Source organism: Rhinatrema bivittatum, unplaced genomic scaffold (assembly GCF_901001135.1).
Source record: "Rhinatrema bivittatum unplaced genomic scaffold, aRhiBiv1.1, whole genome shotgun sequence".
In the NCBI taxonomy this organism is placed as follows: domain Eukaryota; kingdom Metazoa; phylum Chordata; class Amphibia; order Gymnophiona; family Rhinatrematidae; genus Rhinatrema; species Rhinatrema bivittatum.
The window spans coordinates 102,061-122,111 of record NW_021820861.1 but is presented as its reverse complement, the minus strand read 5'-3'; the positions used below and the strand labels follow the sequence as shown (position 1 = coordinate 122,111).

The 20,051-nt window shown below is 46.5% G+C and overlaps 1 protein-coding gene across 1 annotated transcript in view; it reads right to left on the bottom strand.

The window, feature by feature from the left end:
* Positions 1–1,394: 1,394 nt before the first annotated feature.
* Positions 1,395–20,051, bottom strand: part of LOC115082239 (carcinoembryonic antigen-related cell adhesion molecule 1-like) — a gene marked incomplete at its 5' end in the record, with an annotated part of 70,705 nt that continues 52,048 nt past the window's right edge. The window contains 2 exons of the mRNA XM_029586488.1: positions 1,395–1,879; positions 5,064–5,105. Of these exons, the coding sequence (XP_029442348.1) occupies positions 1,835–1,879; positions 5,064–5,105 (87 nt within the window). The remainder of the gene's footprint in view (positions 1,880–5,063; positions 5,106–20,051) is intronic.

The window sequence follows — 20,051 nt, the reverse complement described above, 5'->3', positions numbered from 1 at the left end:
TTGGTTATAAGGTTAAAAGAGGTTGAGGGTAGGGGAAATGCTTATTCATCTTGGTTAGACCAAGTAGAAAGGAAAGCAACACCCTCTTTAAACCCCTTTTATACAGGCTGCCAGAAGTTGTGAGAAATGAGCCCAGAATATCTTTCAGCTGTGCCGAGCGACCATCTCCCTTCCTCCAGCTGGTCCTCTCAGACCAATACTGGCAGAGCTCCACAGTATGTTATCATCTTCCACCTGCCAGATCAGCTGGAATTGCGGTAGCAGCACCAACAATTCCAGGGCTAAAATGTCTGAATCCCTCTTAACATCAGCTCTATCCTTAGTCCCTGCACCTTAGTGATAATTTTGGAACAACCAGCTTAACAAAGTTTTCAAATCAAACTTAACTTTGCTTTGTAAATCATTCTGATAAAACTCCCGGCATTTGTGATGCCTGCCTATTTGTACAGGGAGATTTTCTAGCAAATCTTCCATGCATACTTTTCAATATTGAAAGCTATTTGCATAAATCCATCCCTGCCCAAACTCCCTGCCCGCCTTCTCCCCTGCCCCTGAACGTCTCTCTATTATGTGCGGAATTTTACACACATATCGGATGGGCAATTTTAAGAAGGGCCATTTCTGAAATAAAGCATTATTTTTCCCTCAGATACCCTTTTGAAAGTTACCCTCTGTTTAAAGCAGTTTACGCATTAGGGGCCGATGCAAGACAATGTGCTCAGCTGAGCGCACTGTTTAATCCGCAGTTGGACGCACGTTTTGTAGGCACGTCCACAGCCCTGTGTGCTATAAGGGGATTAGCGCCTCCACAAAGCGCCGCAAAACTAATTGAGCTCATCACATGCAAATGATTGTCATTGAGGCTATTAGTTATTCACCCCACATGCAAAAAAAATGTGCATCCAATCTGCACATTTTTAGCTTAGAAATGAATGCCTGCCTGGAGCAGGTGTTAATTTTTGAGCACCCCTAAAAGCAGGAAATACTGCTTTTCTGTACTTCCTCAGACTTGATATTGTAGCAATATTAAGTCGGAGGAACAAAAAGTTTAAAGATTTATAAAACAAATTAAACAACAAAAAAAGGTGCCAGTGGTCAGGTTAGAGAAACGGATGCTCAGTTAACCAATCTCTGTTTTCTGAACCCATGGCTATGCACCGGATAGGAAAACAGATGCCGATAAATTCAGCATCTGTTTTCTTAACCGGCGGACAGGAGCAGACAATCGACTTCTCCCGGATGCCCGCTGTCAAGGAGGTGCTAGGGGTGCATAATTGACCCTAGCACTTCCTTGTCAGCTCGACTCCTAATTAAAATATTGCATGGCACCCCCAGGAGAGGTGCCTAGGGGAGCATTAGAAAAGTGGACGCTGAACACTCCGCGTCCGCTTTCAGCGCTTTTTTTTTTTTTGCATCGACCCTAAAAGTGTGGGAGGGATGCAGAAAATTGTATGCTTGCCCCTAGTTGGTTTACCTTATCATCAGTTACAAGCTGCAGTATTGCCAATAGGAGATATTCCACTTATTCAATGGATCCCATTACAGTCTTCAGTGTTACCAGTAAGAGAGATTTCACAAATTTAATGCATCCCATCAGTTACAATCTTTGGTATTACTAGCAGGCGATATTCCATTTATTAAATAGATCCCATTAGTTGGAGACTGCAATGTCACTAAAGAGAGATATTCCAATGGGTATTGAATGGGTTTCATCAGTTACAGACTGTAGTGTTCTTGGCAAGCAAAATTCCAGTTCTTTTTACACTGATGTGCTGTTTTGATTGATTGATTGATTGATTGATTCCACTGGGGAAAGTCAATATCCACTTGGCTTTTACTTCAGATGACAATAAACAGACTGATCTTTGAACTGTAATTCCTGAAAATCAAATGGAGAAACATTCAAATATCTCTTTACAAGTCCTCAGTACCATTGTGCCACACTAGATTTGCCAATAAGCACAGCAAGACCTCTGCTCAGAGTGGCAAAAATCTGGAGGCAGTAGGACAGCTAGAGAGTTGCTGCCTTCCAGATGTGCTGAATCGCTTTCAGCAGAGAACAGCCCCCTGCTTCCTACTCCAGCCCCTTCTCACCCTTCCCACTCAGAGTGCAGGCAGCAGAAGAAGAGAGGATGACACTGGAGCAGAACAGCCAAGAAAAACAGCTTTTAGTGGATTGGTACCTGGTTAGAAAACAGGAAACAGAGAGTAGAACTAAATTGTCAGTTTTTAAAATGGAGAAAGGTAAACAGTGGCATGCTCCAGGGATCTGTAATTGGACAGGTTCTCTTTAATTTATTCATAAATGATCTGGAAAAGGGAGCAATGAGCGAGAGGGTGGCCAATGTAACCCCAATATTTAAAAAGGGTTCCAGGGGCGATCCAGGAAACTATAGAACAGTGAGCCTGACTTCAGTGCTAGGAAAAAGAGTGGAAACTATTTTAGAGATCAAAATCACAGAGCATATAGAAAGACATGGATTAATGGAACACAGTCAGCATGGACCAAGTAGAAAGTCTGGGAAGTCTTGCCTCACAAATCTGCTTCATTTTTTTGAAGGGGTTAATAAACATGTGGATAAAGTTGAACCAGTAGATGAAGTGTATTTGGATTTTCAGAAGGCGTCTGACAAAGTCCCTTCACTTGCTTCTAAGAAAACTAAAAAGTAATGGGATAGGAAGTGATGTCCTTTTCGTGGATTACAAACTGGTTAAAAGACAGGAAACAGAGAGTAGGATTAAATGGTCAGTTTTCAGTGGAAAAGGGTAAACAGTGGAGTGCCTCAGGGATCTGTATTTAGACTAGTGCTTTTCAATATATTTATAAATGATCTGGAAAGGAATATAACGAGTGAAGTTATCAGATTTGCAAATGATACAAAATTATTCAGAGTAGTTAAATCACAAGTGGATTGTGATACATTGCAGGAGGACCTTGCAAGACTGGAAGATTGGGTATCCAAATGGCAGATGAAATTTAATGTGGACAAGTGCAAGGTGTTGCATATAGGGAAAAATAACCCTTGCTGTAGTTACACGATGTTAGGAGCTATCACCCAGGAAAAAGATCTAAGCATCATAGTGGATAATACATTGAAATCATCGGCTCAGTGTGCTGCAAGCAGTCAAAAAAGCAAACAGGAATTATTAGGAAGGGAATGGTGAATAAAATGGAAAATGTCATAATGCCTCAAAGTGCAGTCTCAAAGTGAGACTGCACTTTGAGTACTGTGTACAGTTCTGGTCACCATATCTCAAAAAAGATATAATGGCACTGGAAAAGGTGCAGAGAAGGGTGACCAAAATGATAAAGGGGATGGAACAGTTCCCCTATGAGGAAAGGCTAAAGAGGTTAGGGCTGTTCAGCTTGGAGAAGAGACAGCTGATGGAGGATATGATAGAGGTCTTTTAAATCATGAGAGGTCTTGAATGACTAGATGTAAATCGGTTGTTTATACTTTCGGATTATAGAAGGACTAGGGGGCACTCCATGAAGTTAGCAAGTAGCACATTTAAGACTAATTGGAGAACATTCTTTTTCACTTAACGCATAATTAAGCTCTGGAATTGTTGTGAGAGGATGTGTTTAATGCAGTTAGTATAGCTGGGTTTACAAAGGGTTTGGGTAAGTTCTTTTAGGAGAAGTCCATTAACTGCAATTAAGCAAGTTGACTTAGTCAATGGCCTCTGCTATTACTGGCATCAGTAGCATGGGATCTTCTTGGTGTTTGGGTATTTGCCAGGTTCTTGTAGCCTGGTTTGCCCTCCGTTGGAAACAGGATGCTGGGCTTGATGGGCCCTTGGTCTGACCCAGCATGGCAATTTCTTATGTTTTTATATTCTTATGAGATGATCCAATTTGCAGATGACAAAATTATTTAAAGTAATTAAAACAAGAGCAGATTTTGAGGAACTGCAGAAGAACCTGTGAGACTGGGGGACTGGGAAACTAAATGGTAGATGCAATTTAATATGGAGAAGTGCAAAGTGATACACATGGGGGAACATTTTCAACTAGAGGTACCCAATGCTGGGTTCTGTATGAGGAGTCACCATCCAGGAAAAGGACCTCGGAGTCCTTTTGGACAATACATTGAAGTCGTCAGCTCAGTGTGCAGCAGTGATCAAAAAGGGAATGGAAGGTTAGGAATCGTTTGGAAAGGAATGGAGAAGAAAATGGAAAATATCATATTGCCTCTATGTAGAACAATGGTGCGACTGCAGCTTTAGTATTATGTGCAGTTCTGGTAGCCCCATCTCAAAAAAGATACAGTGAAAGTAGAAAAGATGCAGAGGAGAGCAACAAACATGATAAAAGGGATAGAAGGGCTCCCCTATGATGATGTCAAAAAATGCATACACTTTAAATATCTTTAAATGTGGACATCATATATAAGTGCATTTAAAATAGTAAGCATGAGCAATTGTCAAAAACCATATGAACTAACATCGATCATTCTCACCAATAATGCAGCTCTCACATGTAACCTTTTCAGATACATATGCAACTAAATAATGATTCAAAAAAGTTACATGAAATATTATTCTAACAAATTACACCAAAGTTTAAAAAAACAGTGTCTTAAATTTTGTTTGACATATGGAATAGTATATTCTTCATTAATGCTGCACTCAAAAGTGAAAGCCTGCCACTTCTCCAAAAGATTATCACTGAAGCTATCTTCCGCTGACTATGTTTAACCGTTGGCACATTGGTCACGTTTGGGAGAATTACTCTGCTGTGAGTCAGGTACAAAGTAACAATTTGAATATCATATGTAAGGATAGCTGCATCGAAGACCCGTTGATCACATACAAAAACGCTCTGATAACATAAGCTTTTTGTTATTCCCCCTGATGAAGCCTCATCTGAGACGTCTTTGTCGGGAATGATATTTTAAAGGCTTGACTTTGGTGATAAGTTCACCGTGGTCAGCGGAAGATAGCTTCACTGAGAATCTTTCGAAGAAGCAGCATCTATCCCATGGTGTTCATGAGAGGATACAGTAGACTGTATATGGGGGAAGATATCTTTATTCTATTTACAGCACAAATTCTCTTACCATATAAGCAGAGTCTAGCTTTGTGGCATTCAAGGTGTCAGCCTATAAAGGAGAGATATGGAATATTAATCACGGGAATTAACAGAAGAGGCAGAACGACCTTATCTGAGTGATAGAGTATCTGAAAAAGGTGGGGCCCGGGCTTCCCACCAGGAACGCCTCTCCACTTGCAAACCAGCAGCTATCTTGGAGAGCAGACTAGCATCTCTCTCTCCCCTCCTCCCCTCTGCTTTGTCAAACCAGCTACCGGCAGATCACGACCACAGACCACGATCCTCTGGGCCTCTTTCCTGACTGGGAAGTGCTAATCATTCCCCTTCCAAATGATGTTTTGGTCCTTGGATTTCTTTTTTTTTTTTTTTCAATATTTTAATTGAGTCTAATCTAATCCAGTATTGTAATTACATTCATTTTGTAGACCAGTCAACTTCAAATTGTTTCCAACAAATTATTTAACCTTGCCAGTACACACAATGAGGTAGATCTTCAAAAGATACGCGAGCGCGTACTTTTGTTCGCGCAGCAGGCGCGAACAAAAGTACGCTGGATTTTATAAGATACGCGCGTAGCTTATAAAATCCGGGGTCGGCGCGCGCAAGGGGGTGCACATTTGTGCAACCTGCGTGTGCCGAGCCCGGCGCGAGCTGCCTGTTCCCTCCGAGGCCGCTCCAATTTCGGAGCGGCCTCGGAGGGAACTTTCCTTCGCCCTCCTCCCACCTTCCCCTTCCTTCCCCTACCTATCCCACCCCCCTGGCCCTATCTAAACCCCCCCCCCCTACCTTTGTCGGCAAACTTTGCGGGGCTAAGTAACTTTGCGCGCGTCGGCCGGCAGCCCCGCTCCGTCCTCCGGTCCCGGGGGCTGGTCCTGAGGCCTCGACCACGCCCCTGGACCAGCGCCACGCCCCCGAAATGCTGCGGCATGCCCCCGAAATGCTGCGTCGTTTCGGGAACGCCCCCGGACACGCCCCCTCCTGCCCCTTTTCGAAAGCCCCGGGACTTATGCGCGTCCCAGGGCTTTGCACGCGCCGGCGGCCTATGCAAAATAGGCGCACCAGCACGCGTGGGCCTTTTAAAATCCGCCCCAATGTGTTGTGTAATGGGTGTTTAGTGTGCCCTTGGGCCTCAGCCCGACCCCAGGTGGATCCAGGACTGAACTGAGGATTGATGGCGTGCTTCGGCATGGCTGACGGTCTTACCCTCCGCCAGGCCTGCAAGCTCCCATGGCTAACAACATGATGTTGGAAGTTGAATGGTCCTCCGACCATTCCGAGCCCTTTCGGACCTGCTGCTTGGAACGGCATGGAGCAGCAGGCCTGGCCTGAGGATGAAGGCAGACGGCCTTGACACCAAGACATGACATTGAGGTTGATGCATCGGCATCACAGACGAGGGTGTAGAAGACATGACACAAGGCTGATGTGAAGACATCATAGAAACATAGAAACATAGAAATGACGGCAGAAGAAGACCAAATGGCCCATCCAGTCTGCCCAGCAAGCTACGCAGTTTATCTTTCCCCCCCCCCCCTTTTTCTCCCTCCCACCTGTTACTATTGGCTTCCAGTACCCTCCGGCCCTAATTCCCTTCCACCCCTCCACCAATGTAGAGAGCAGCGCCGTATCTGCATCCAAGTGAACATCCAGCTCAATTAGGGGTAGCAACCGCTGTAACAAGCAGGCCACACCCCTGCCCCATACTCTTACCCACCCCTGTTTTTTTGGAGATGGCAGCCCTCCATCCTTCCGCTCCGTGAAGGTGGAACACCAACCACTGGCCACTGGCATCCCGCTCCGTGAATGCCTCTGTGGCTACTGCCGCTCCGTGCAGTGTTTTTTTGGAGATGGCAGCCCTCCATCCTTCCGCTCCGTGAAGGTGGAACACCAACCACTGGCCACTGGCATCCCACTCCGTGAATGCCTCTGTGGCTACTGCCACTCCGTGCAGTGTTTTGCTGCCTCCTCTTTATTGACGCCCACTAGACTTATTTATTATTTATTTTATTTATTTGAGTTTTTTTCTATACCGGCATTCGCGATGGGAATCGCATCATGCTGGTTTACAATTAACAAGAGGTGAAGTAAGATAACAAATAATAAGAAACATTAACAGGTGCTCAAAAAAGATTGCAGTTACAATAAAACAAGGGAAATTACACAACTTGGAGCAGTGAAAAGGAGATAAGTATTTAACAGGGAGAACAAATTTACCAATTAATGGTGTGAACAGAGTTATGGAGTTTGCAGAGTTATTATTGAATTACCATGTTTAGGAACAGTTATTAATAACCATCTTATAAGCAGACTTGATGGATCCACAGTGTTTATCCCATGCCCCTTTGAAGTCACGGACCAGTGGTCGATGCAATGCCATCCCGGACCACTGGTTGATGTGGCGACAGGAGGAAATTGATACTGAAGAAGACGTGACACCAGGACTATAGAAGACTTGACAGCAGGGCTGATGTGAAGACATCACGGACCAGTGGTCGATGCGACGGCATCCCGGACCAGTGGTCGATGCGACGACATCAGGAACATGACCAGACGAGATGTGAGGCAGGGAGGAAGACATTGGCACTGTCTCACAGGGCGCCCTACTCAGCCCACCTTCAGGGGCGGACCCAATGAGCTGGTCGCGGACCACCCTGTCCCACTGCGCGCCCTACACAGCCTGAGGAGGCTGGTCACGGACCACACTGAGATCAGGACGAGCGCAGGGAAGAATCCAGCCAAGGCAGAACTTCGACGACGGAGCCATAAGTCGCCCGGAGCTCCACGAAGACTGGAAGGACATGATGGCTCAGGAGCACAGGACACCAGTCCACCTGCAGGCCACTCCAACCCGGGAAAGACGTCGTCCGAGGGAGTCTGGCCGACAGGACCAGAAAGCTCAGGAGCGCTGACGTGACACCAAGAAGGGCAGAACACCAGCAGGCAAACACCAGGAGACGAAACACCAGGATACCTGGATGAGGACCTCAGGCATGGAACATGACTTGACATGAAGAGACGAAGAATTCCATGGAGAAAGCAAAGAAGACCTGATGGAGCTCTGGCAGGCAGGAGCCTCCAGAGTGAAATAACTCCGATGCAAGGCGAAGACTGAATGATGGAGCAGCCCTTTTATAGGGCTAAGCAGAAAGTCCCATTAAAGGTGGGGCCAGCACACTTCCTGTGTCTGGCCCTTTAAATGTAGCAGAGAGGCGCGGCCACGCACCTAGAGGAAGCAGGAGAGCTGTGCAGGACCGCGGACAGCGGCCTGCATCAACGCACAGAGCCAGAGACGCAGGGCTGGGCCTGAAGAGCAGGCCCGATGAAGGCAGTGGCTCCAGCCGCTGCAGGAGACCCCCGGGGACGGCTCCAGCCGCTAATCTAGCTCGGGGATGTTGCCTTCGTGCCACGAAGAGGAGGTGACGTCAGCGGCGGCTGCGTGCCGCATGGGACGCTGAAAGTCTGCGGCTCCGGCCGTGGTGAAGACTACAACCAGGGGCGGCCTCTGGGCCGCGGGAGGAGCTCATGTCCGCGGCTCTGGCTGCGTTGAAGGCCCAACATCCGGCGGCGTCCGTGCCGCGTCGGGCAGAAGAAGGCAGCATGGGGTGAGTGGCTGCTCGCGGGGGGACCTGCGGGCAGAAGATTCATAACACAATGCAAGGCACATCATGTACTGGAAGGGATTTTACATTGCTTTCTTCCTGTTTTCCCTCCAAGATCATACAATACTCTTCGGGAAAAAAAAAACTTTCACATGCATTCATTGGTGTCCATCCCCATTCTTGACTGAAATGAAGCCTAGGATACGGCGCTCACAGAGCTTGAACCTGATTGTAGTCATGGGACACAGCATTTTTATAGTTTCTCCAAATAATCGTGTACTTTCCATCTTGACTCTATTTTTTGACGAATCCATTATTTTTTTACATACTTCCTATGAATTTTATATTTTCCCACCAAGTTACTTGCTCTCCAGTCCAACAGAGCAGAATACATTTTATTGGCTAATAAAACAGATATGAACAAATCTTTTCATCTTTTCCATGAATCCTATCATCAGCGATCTTGTCAGGATCCATACATATCCATTCACATCTCGGAGTCTGTACAATAAAATGAACTGGGCTGACCTTTCTGTAGTTTGTCTACTACTACTTACTACTACTACTCTACAGATACATGTAAAAGACAGTCCCCATTCCACGGAGCTTACAACTCAAACATACATGACAAGCACGAGCCTGTGAGAAGTGTGTATTATTGTAGAGAAGTTATCAGGATTAAAATTACTTTTTCCAAAGTTCTTTCAGCCTTTGGCAAGTGTACCGTTATAGATTTTACATTTATTACATAAATCATCATCCCATATCTTCATTTGACAACTTTTTTGCTCCTTCCCAACCAGCTAACGAATAAACCCTGCCTCATTCTGGCCTCCTCCCTGAAGAAAGCTAGCAAAGGCCTGGAATTAAATTTATAAAGTCCCCTAATATCAGGCCATAAGTAAATTCCCAAGTATTTTAGGAGTAAATTTGTAACGGCTCACAAATGAGCTGGGAAATATGTGCAGAAGGCACACCAATTTTATGCACATTGAAAATTATCCCACCAAATATCCTGCCACATGCTTACAACTGCTATTTAGTGCACACAAACGTTTCAGGAAGTATATATATGGTTGAATTTTCAAACGTATGCCTGTAAGGAGGACTCTACTGGCTGTGGTAATCTTTGTCCAGCTTGTCCAGTTTTCCATCTTTTTCTCAGATGGAAACTCCAGTGGAGTGGAAGTATAAACTGGAGCGCAAGATGACAGCTGGTCACAGAATACCAAAGCAGCAGAATCCTCACCTATCCCCACCTTCACTCGAGCTGAAGAACTGGTATGCAGCTCTGGAAGTGCAAGTGGAGGAACTGAAATTTGTAAGCCTCAAAACTTCAGACTCAGCAACCTCTGAGTGTAGGAAGCAAAGCCTATTAGTGGTTGATGACTCAGAGTCGACTGACTGCCGACTAGACATGCTATCCTGGAAGGTGTGCTTTCTAGGGATGTGAATCGTTTTTTGACGATTTAAAATATCGTCCGATATATTTTAAATCGTCAAAAACCGTTAGAGGCACGATACAATAGGAATTCCCCCGATTTATCGTCAAAAATCGTAAATCGGGGGAGGGGGGAGGGGAAGGGGGAGGGCGGGAAAACCGGCACACTAAAACAACCCTAAAACCCACCCCGACCCTTTAAAATAAATCCCCCACCCTCCCGAACCCCCCCAAAATGTTTTAAATTACCTGGGGTCCAGTGGGGAGGTCCCGGTGTGATCTTCCACTCTCGGGCCATGGCTGCGTTAATTGAAATGGCGCCGGCGCTACCTTTGCCCTGTCATTTTGGTTCCTGTCCCCCGACGTCACGAGCGCAGGAGATCGCTCCCGGACCCCGCTGGACCCCCAGGGACTTTTGGCCAGCTTGGGGGGGCCTCCTGACCCCCACAAGACTTGCCAAAAGTCCAGCGGGGGTCCGGGAACGACCTCTTGCACTCAAGCCATATTACAAAATGACGCCGGCCGTATGGCCGTATTGCCGTCTTGCAAAATGGCGCCGGCCGTATGGCCTGGATGAACAGGCACAGCAATCGAGGTCAAACACTGGTAGGAACCCAAGTCCTGGAGAACAGGCACAGCAATCGAAGTCAAAGACTTAGGAACACAAGGCCTGGATGAACAGGCATAGCAATCGAGGTCAAACACTGGTAGGAACCCAAGGCCTGGATGAACAGGCACAGCAATCGAGGACAAACAGGAACCCAAGGCCTGGATGAACAGGCACAGCAATCGAGGTCAAACAGGAACCCAAGGCCTGGATGAACAGGCACAGCAATGGAGGTCAAAGACTTTTAGGGACCCAAGGCCTGGATGAACAGGCACAGCAATGGAGGTCAAAGACTTTTAAGAACACAAGGCCTGGATGAACAGGCACAGCAATCGAGGTCAAACACTGGTAGGAACCCAAGGCCTGGATGAACAGGCACAGCAATGGAGGTCAAAGACTTGTAGGAACACAAGGCCTGGATGATCAGGCACAGCCATCAAGGTCAAAGACTTGTAGGAACACAAGGCCTGGATGAACAGGCACAGCAATCGAGGTCAAACACTGGTAGGAACCCAAGGCCTGGATGAACAGGCACAGCAATCGAGGTCAAACAGGAACCCAAGGCCTGGATGAACAGGCACAGCAATGGAGGTCAAACACTGGTAGGGACCCAAGGCCTGGATGAACAGGCACAGCAATGGAGGTCAAAGACTTGTAGGAACACAAGGCCTGGATGAACAGGCACAGCAATCGAGGTCAAACACTGGTAGGAACCCAAGGCTTGGATGAACAGGCACAGCAATCAAGGTCAAACAGGAACCCAAGGCCTGGATGAACAGGCACAGCAATGGAGGTCAAAGACTTGTAGGAACACAAGGCCTGGATGAACAGGCACAGCAATCGAGGTCAAAGACCTGTAGGAACACAAGGCCTGGATGAACAGGCACAGCAATCGAGGTCAAAGACTTGTAGGAACACAAGGCCTGGATGAACAGGCACAGCAATCGAGGTCAAACACTGGTAGGAACACAAGGCCTGGATGAACAGGCACAGCAATCGAGGTCAAACACTGGTAGGAACACAAGGCCTGGATGAACAGGCACAGCAATTGAGGTCAAACACTGGTAGGAACCCAAGTCCTGGAGAACAGGCACAGCAATCGAGGTCAAAGACTTTTAGGAACACAAGGCCTGGATGAACAGGCACAGCAATTGAGGTCAAACACTGGTAGGAACCCAAGTCCTGGAGAACAGGCACAGCAATCGAGGTCAAAGACTTTTAGGAACACAAGGCCTGGATGAACAGGCACAGCAATCGAGGTCAAAGACTTTTAGGAACACAAGGCCTGGATGAACAGGCACAGCAATCGAGGTCAAACACTGGTAGGAACACAAGGCCTGGATGAACAGGCACAGCAATCGAGGTCAAAGACTTGTAGGAACACAAGGCCTGGACAGTTGATGGTGAGGCACAGCGATTCATGTCAGGTACATATGCTGCAGTGCTTATATTATCTGGAGCATAGGAGGCAATTGGAGCTGCTGCAAGGCTTTGAATTGCTTTTATTCATCTTGACATTCACAGGGAAAATTTGGAAACCCAAGCAAAGGCAGGTTTACTTTCAAAAACACTAGCATTTCCATCAACTCTGGTGCCAGCCTTGAGCGGTGAGGGCTCATGATATCCCCTGTCATTGAAAAGACACGTTCACTGGGCACACTGGTTGGTGGACATGACAGATATCGCTGAGCCACTTTGGCTAGGTGTGGCCAGACAGTGGACTTGTGTGCCCAATATGCCAGCGGATCTGTCTGCATTTTCTCTATCGGCTCTGAGAGATACCGTTTCACAGACAGCTGTGCTGCTGACTCCTCCTGTGCTTGGGCGGGCTCTGAGTCACTCAATCCAGCTGCTTTCTCTCTCGCCCGTAGCACAACTGATGAATCTTTATGGCCAACATGCCTTGGGCGTTCTGACGTGGATGAAGAGGTACTATCTGTCACTGACACAGTGCTGCTCCTGCTTGGGCTAGCAGCACAACTTTCTGACATGCCTGCTGTTTCCACCTCTGCTTCAAGCCTAATCTGTCTCCGCCTATGGCGCTCCTGTTCACGAACCTTTGCTAACAGGAGCTCCTTCACAAATGACAGACAATTGGTCTGTAGGGCAAGTTTACCTTTCACACGGGGATCACAGACAGAGGCAAGCATGTATGTGCGGTCGTCTATTAAAGGCCTTAATCTGTCTTTCACCTGCTGCTGCAAAACGTCCAGACACTGCAGCACCTCAGCAGTCATTCCGTCTTCCCATTTAAAGGCCTCCAAATGTTCATCCAGGAAATTTACTATAGGGATGATGTCAGCCAAGGTGGCACTTCTGGAACTCAGCTCCTCCGTGACATCCTTGAAGGGCTGCAGGATTTTCACCAGCTGACTCATGACTAACCAATCATGATGCCCTAGGGGATTCTGCACACCAATGTCCATTCTACCAGAAAGTTCATGAAGGGGTGTCTCCAGCTCCAGTAACCTCTCCAGCATCATAAAGGTGGAATTCCACCGGGTGGCAATGTCTTGAATGAGATGCTTGTAAGGCATATCCAAATCAGTCTGCTTTTGTCGGAGAACCTGCCCCGCCTTGACACTTCTGTGGAAGTGTGCTGCTATGTTCCTGCACTTCTGTATTAACCTATGCAGGTATTCATTCTCCTTGTCATTGGACTCCAAGCCCAGAGCTGACTTCACTACCAGGTGCAGAGTGTGTGCAAAACAACGGATGTTCTTAAACCGCCCATTGGTTATTGCCTTAACCATGTTTGCACCATTGTCTGTGACAAAGATCCCTGCCTGCGTTTTCCTGTCTCGCTGGTGTAGTTGCCAGCCCTCCAGCATCTTTCTGATGCATGCTAGAGTATTGGCTGCAGTATGGGCCTGGTCCGTCAGGTGGGTGTGCAGTAAAGCTCACCTCCACCCTGATACTTCTTCAGTAATAGAGCTGCTGGCTGCCCCTGCCTCAGCCATGTCCCACCAGTGTGCTGTCAGAGAGAGGTAAGAGTGTGCAGCATTCATGGTGGTCCAGATATCGCAGATGAAATGCACTCCTCCGTCTGCCTTAGCTAGCAGTGCTTGAATGCGACTGCGACACTGCTTGTACAAGCAGGGGATGACCTTTCTACTAAATGTGGTTCTGCACGGGATTTTGTAATTTGGAAGTACGACCTTCAAAAAACGCTTGAAACCCACATTCTGCACTAGCTGCAAGGGCTAGTCATCAAGGGCAATCATTTCCCCAATGCTCCTGGTTACAACTTTTGAGGCTGCCTGCCTCCTACCCCGGGACAGCGTAACCACACTCCACCCCATTTCCTCCATGGTGGATTGTCACTTCTGCCACATGTCAGGGGGTTGCTGGCCTGCCGCCTGACTGCTAGAAGGGTATGAGGGCGTGGGCTGACTCTGATGCTTTCCTACCACTGCACACTGGTTGAAAGGGGTCCCCCGACTGGAACTGCCACCATCCCCAGATGGCAGTAATCTTGTTGGGTGTTGCTTCTTCATATTATGGTTCATGCCAAAATTAGATAGATGTCCCATTTGCTTGCCTCTGCTAATATCCCTGGCACAGTAATTACACCGAGCATAACGTGGGTCTTCCGTCACTTTAAAGTGTTTCCAGATCGGAGATGTCTTTCGTGATCCTCCCCTCCCTAACACCTTGGGGGTGGATGCTGGCACTGGAGTTGAGGTAGTGGGTGCACCCTGAGAAGCAATGCCAGAGGGGGCATCAGTCACCCTCTGTGCCTGTACTGACTGCTCTTCCTCCTCCTCGATATCACTGTGTTCTCTCCCCTGCTGCACATTTCTGGAGGCTAAGACAGAACTAACTGAAGATTCGTCAGCTATTACTTCTTCCGTTTCTGATGAGAATCCCACACAAGAAGATTCTTCATCTGAATCAGAAGCTAACAGTGACTGCGCTACCTTGTGAACGCTAAGTGTTAGTCGAGACTTCTGTCCCCCTGCTGCTTTTGGGTGTCTACATTTTGTCGGGCATGACTCTGCCTCCCCTTCCCTCTCCTCCAAAACTACAGGGCCAGAAACAAGTGGTGGCAATGGCGATGTATCATGGTCAGATTTTGGTTTTTTTGGCATGGAACTGCTATCCCCTACAACAGGGGTGGTCAAGTCCGGTCCTCGAGGGCTGCAAACCAGTCGGGTTTTCAGGATACCCCTAATGAATATGCATGAAATAGATTTGCATACAACGGAGGCAGTGTGTATGCATGTCTCTCTCATGCATATTCATTAAGGATATCCTGAAAACCCGACTGGTTTGCAGCCCTCAAGGACAGGAATTGCCCACCCCTGCCCTACAAAGAGTTTAGATTGCAACAGTTGCCTTTTTAGCTGTACTGGTGGTGTTGCACTAGTGTCTTTTGGGGTGCCTCCTCTGCCAGTCCCAATGACTCGATTGCATCTCTCTTTCCCTGACATTATGGATTTTATGTCACTGAGTAGTAACACTGCCCACTGTCCCACAATAATAAGGTTCAGTCTGTTTAAAATGCCCACTGCCCACTGTCACGCTGCCTGGCTGTGCACTAATGTGTGTAGCGTGCACACAGAAGCTGCTTGCTTGTAAGCACAAAAGAGGCAGACTCCTCGGGCACTTGACTGCACAGACCCACTGAATAATAATGTAAAATCTGTTTAAAATGCCCACTGCCCACTGTCACGCTGCCGGGCTGTGCACTAATGTGTGTGGCGTGCACACAGAAGCTGCTTGCTTGTAAGCACAAAAGAGGCAGACTCCCCGGGCGCTTGACTGCACAGACCCACTGAATAATAATGTAAAATCTGTTTAAAATGCCCACTGCCCACTGTCACGCTGCCTGGCTGTGCACTAATGTGTGTGGCATGCACACAGAAGCTGCTTGCTTGTAAGCACAAAGAGGCAGACTCCCCGGGCACTTGACTGCACAGACCCACTGAATAATAATGTAAAGTCTGTTTAAAATGCCCACTGCCCAATGTCACGCTGCCTGGCTGTGCACTAATGTGAGTGGCGTGCACACAGAAGCTGCTTGCTTGTAAGCACAAAAGAGGCAGACTCCCCGGGCACTTGACTGCACAGACCCACTGAATAATAATGCAAAGTCTGTTTAAAATGTCCACTGCCCACTGTCATGCTGCCTGGCTGTGCACTAATGTGTGTGGCGTGCACACAGAAGCTGCTTGCTTGTAAGCACAAAAGAGGCAGACTCCCCGGGCGCTTGACTGCACAGACCCACTGAATAATAATGTAAAGTCTGTTTAAAATGTCCACTGCCCACTGTCACGCTGCCGGGCTGTGCACTAATGTGTGTGGCGTGCACACAGAAGCTGCTTGCTTGTAAGCACAAAAGAGGCAGACTCCCCGGGCGCTTGACTGCACAGACCCACTGAATAATAATGTAAAGTCTGTTTAAAATGTCCACTGCCCACTGTCATGCTGCCTGGCTGTGCACTAATGTGTGTGGCGTGCACACAGAAGCTGTTTGCTTGTAAGCAGAAAAGAGGCAGACTCCCTGGGCACTTGACTGCACAGACTCAGCCTGTTAAACTTCCCAGTGAAGCCCAGTGCACTGAGAGACTAAGTAATTGGAATTAAAAAAAAGCAGGAATTTTTGTCACTCCAGAAAAATGGATGACATTGAAAATAATATCTCTCTCCAAGCCAGCCCAGCACCCTAAATGGTAAATGGTGGTCAGTGCTAGCTGACCTAACACAGCTTCTCTTCTCAGTCAGAGATGAGTCTGACCAAAATAAACAGCTTGAAAGAAACAGGAATAGTAGTGACTGTAGCTGACCCTGGCACTACAGCAAAACAAAGAATATTTTTCTTTCCTTAGCTAGCCTATCTCTTCTCTATAAGTTCTGCCTGCTCCCTCTTCCACCCAGCCCACCTGCCCACAGCATCCCTGGAAATAACTGCGTGGCTCCTCCTGCTGATGTTTATATACTGCTGGCTCGTCAGTAAAATCCACAGAGAGCACTGAATGACAGCGCGATTGGCTGCATTCAGTGCTGCTCAGAAAATGTCAGCGTGGATACGCTGCGTTCCGGTATCCATACCGACCTGTCCGACCCTTTCCTGTGAGTCACTGCGACTCACAGAAAAGGGTCAGACAGGTTGGCATGGTTACTGCAGCGGCGCCGCCATTTTGTGGTAATCCTGGGTAGCTCGCAGCTAATGGGGGCAAAGAAAAGTGTGCGTATCGCGGCGCGCCGAATAAAACATAAATCTGTTAAATACGTGGGGAGTCGTGATGCGTTTCGCCTCCCCACGTATTTAACAGATAGGACAAAATTAGTTGCGGATTACAAATACGTGAAAAACGGATGCACATCCCTAATACATATATGGTTGAATTTTCAAACGTATGCCTGTAAGGAGGACTCTACTGGCTGTGGTAATCTTTGTCCAGCTTGTCCAGTTTTCCATCTTTTTCACCGATGGAAACTCCAGTGGAGGGGAAGTAAAAACGGGAGCGCAAGATGACAGCTAGTCACAGAATACCAAAGCCAGCAGAATCCTCACCTAACCCCACCTTCACTCGAGCTGAAGAACTGGTATGCAGCTCTGGAAGTGCAAGTGGAGGAACTGAAACTTGTGAGCCTCGAAACTTCAGACTCAGCAACCACTGAGTGTAGGAAGCAAAGCCTAGTAGTGGTTGGTGACTCAGAGGCGACCGACTGCCAACTAGACATGCTATCCTGGAAGGTGTGCTTTCTGCCAGCTGCCAAGATCCAAAACAGCACAGAGAGATTGCCAAGGATCATTGGGGCCGATATTCAAAAGCCATTTAGATGGATAACTGAAAAGTTATTTGTCTAAATGGCCAAATCACAATTTTAAAACTTACCTGGCTATATTGTAGCTCGATAACACGTTATCTGGCTAAAATACATTCAGTTAAGTCAGGGGCATTCCGGGTATGGGCAATAGCTTTTCTGGGAGGAGCGGAGTTAGCCGATTAACCCAGCTTGCTAACTCTGGCCATGCTTTAGGGCAGGTCTAAAGTTAGCCAGATATACCTATCTGGCTAACTAATCGGGTCAGTCATCAAGATGTATGAGGACCCTATTGCATACGATAAATATCGCAATGCGCGTTAGTATGCAAATTTTACATTTACTATGAAAATAGGAGGCGTTAATGGAAATGAGGATCTGCTAGCACGGAATGCAATAGAGTAACTAACGCACGTTAGACTTGCGTTTGCATGGGGAAGAGAGAGAGTCATTGTGACATGCTATATATTTACCACTGTAAGAGAGGACACTTTCAACTCAGGGCGGGTTTGGGGGGTGGGGTGGATTTGGGGGAGTGGTTTTACATACACAATCAGAGGAATTAACTGCAAATTTGATATGACTGATGAATTTCTATTATTTGAATCGATGAAAGGTAACAACAAGAGGAGTTGATTTGTACAATGCAGAAGAGGTGAAATGTCTTCCAGTATAGCCTGGTAAACCTATAGAGGAGAACATAAACTAGAATACTGGAGGTTGGGTGGAAAAAGCCCTTGGGTACGTAAAACATGGGGACAAAAAACATCTGGAAAGTATGGGAATTAAAGTCCTGGATCTAGAGGCAGACATGGAAGAGACTGGCTTACATGAGGTAGCTGTCACAGAGATTTGGTACATGGAAAGCCCATGACTGGGAAATAGTTATACTAGACTACAGTCTATTCAAGGACAGGGTAGGAAGAATGGCACTATATATATAAGAAAATAATAATAAAGCAACAGAACTGCAGGCTTACAAGATAAGGAGGAGGCACTGTGGGTCACTCTGGAAAGAGGGAATGGAACATCTATTTATACTGGGGTAATATAGAGACTTCCATCACAGGCAGAAGAAATGGATAGAGATTTAATGCAGGATTTTCACAAAATTGCTATGAAAGAGGAGGTTCTGTTAGAAACATAGAAACATCACAGCTGAAAAAGATCATAAGGACTACCTAGTCTGCCCAGTCACACCAACTATTCAGCTTTACAATCCTTACCACTCCCCCCAGAGATCCCGTGTTTATCCTGTCTTTTCTCAAATTCAGATACTTTCCTTGTCTCTACCACCTTTATGGGAAGCTGTTCCATGAATTCACCACTCTCTTTTTAAAGAAATATTTCCTTAGATTACTCTTGAGTCTACTCCCTTTCACCCCGATGACCCCTTTATTTATTTATTTATTTATTTATTTATTTATTTATTTATTTATTTATTTATTTACTTACTTACTTACTTAAACCACTTTTATTCCGCCTATAGTGGTGATGCCATACTAAGCGGATTACAATAAACACATAAAACATTATTATAGAACAAACGAACAATAAGCAATCAGCAATAAAAATTACGTAAAAGCTCTCTGAATTAAATTCCCTTAACAGTTATACGAAACAGTTTTAAATCAGAAAGCTCCCTTAACTCCACAGGTAAATCATTCCTCAAAACAACACCCCCAAAAGAATGAGCCTTGCGTCATGTAAATGAACATCCTTAGCCGAAGGCAAATCTAAAGGCTTCTTGTTCTAGAGCCTCCTTTCCTTTGAAAGAGGCTCACCTCCTGTTTATGGAAACCTTAGAAATATTTATTTTATTTATTTATTTATTTATTTATTTAACATTTTTCTATACCGAACTTCATGACAAGCTTCATATCAGGCCGGTTTACATCGAACTTAGGGGTTAACCGAACAAAACCATATAACCGAGGTGATGTTTTGCTACGTGCCCCGGTATATAAAAATAAAAATTCTTTAAATAAAATATAACAGGAAGGCCGAAGCGCAGTTACAAATAACCGGGAGAAAGAACTTGGTGGCCAGAGTAGCCAGGAAATAAAGGACAGAAAAAACTGGAGCATAAGAACTTATGAATATATAGTGGCTGGGTCGGTCATTTAGTCTATTTGGCCTATTTAAATATCTATTTAAATATTATCATGCCTCTCCTATCTCTCCTTTCCTCTAGGGCAGTGGTCCCCAACCTTTTTTGCACCAGGGACCGGCTTCAAACAAGACCATTTTTCCATGGCCCAGCAGGGTGGGGCAGGGGGCGGGGCATTGGTCATATGGGGGCGGGGTTATGGAGGGGGTTGGATTTTAGTGCACACTTATCATTTAATTATGACATTTATAATGTGAATGTGACTCAACTCATCATAGGTTCTCACATGCATGGCACACTGACCCATGATCGTCACGGGGCTAGATGTAAAAGTACAATTTGTATCCACATGAACCCCCCTGACCCACAATAATGGATGTAAAGCAGAATTATGACATTCCCCATACAACTCACCCTACAAAAAAGATATTCTGGTTCTGGTGTCATCTCAGTAACAGCAACTC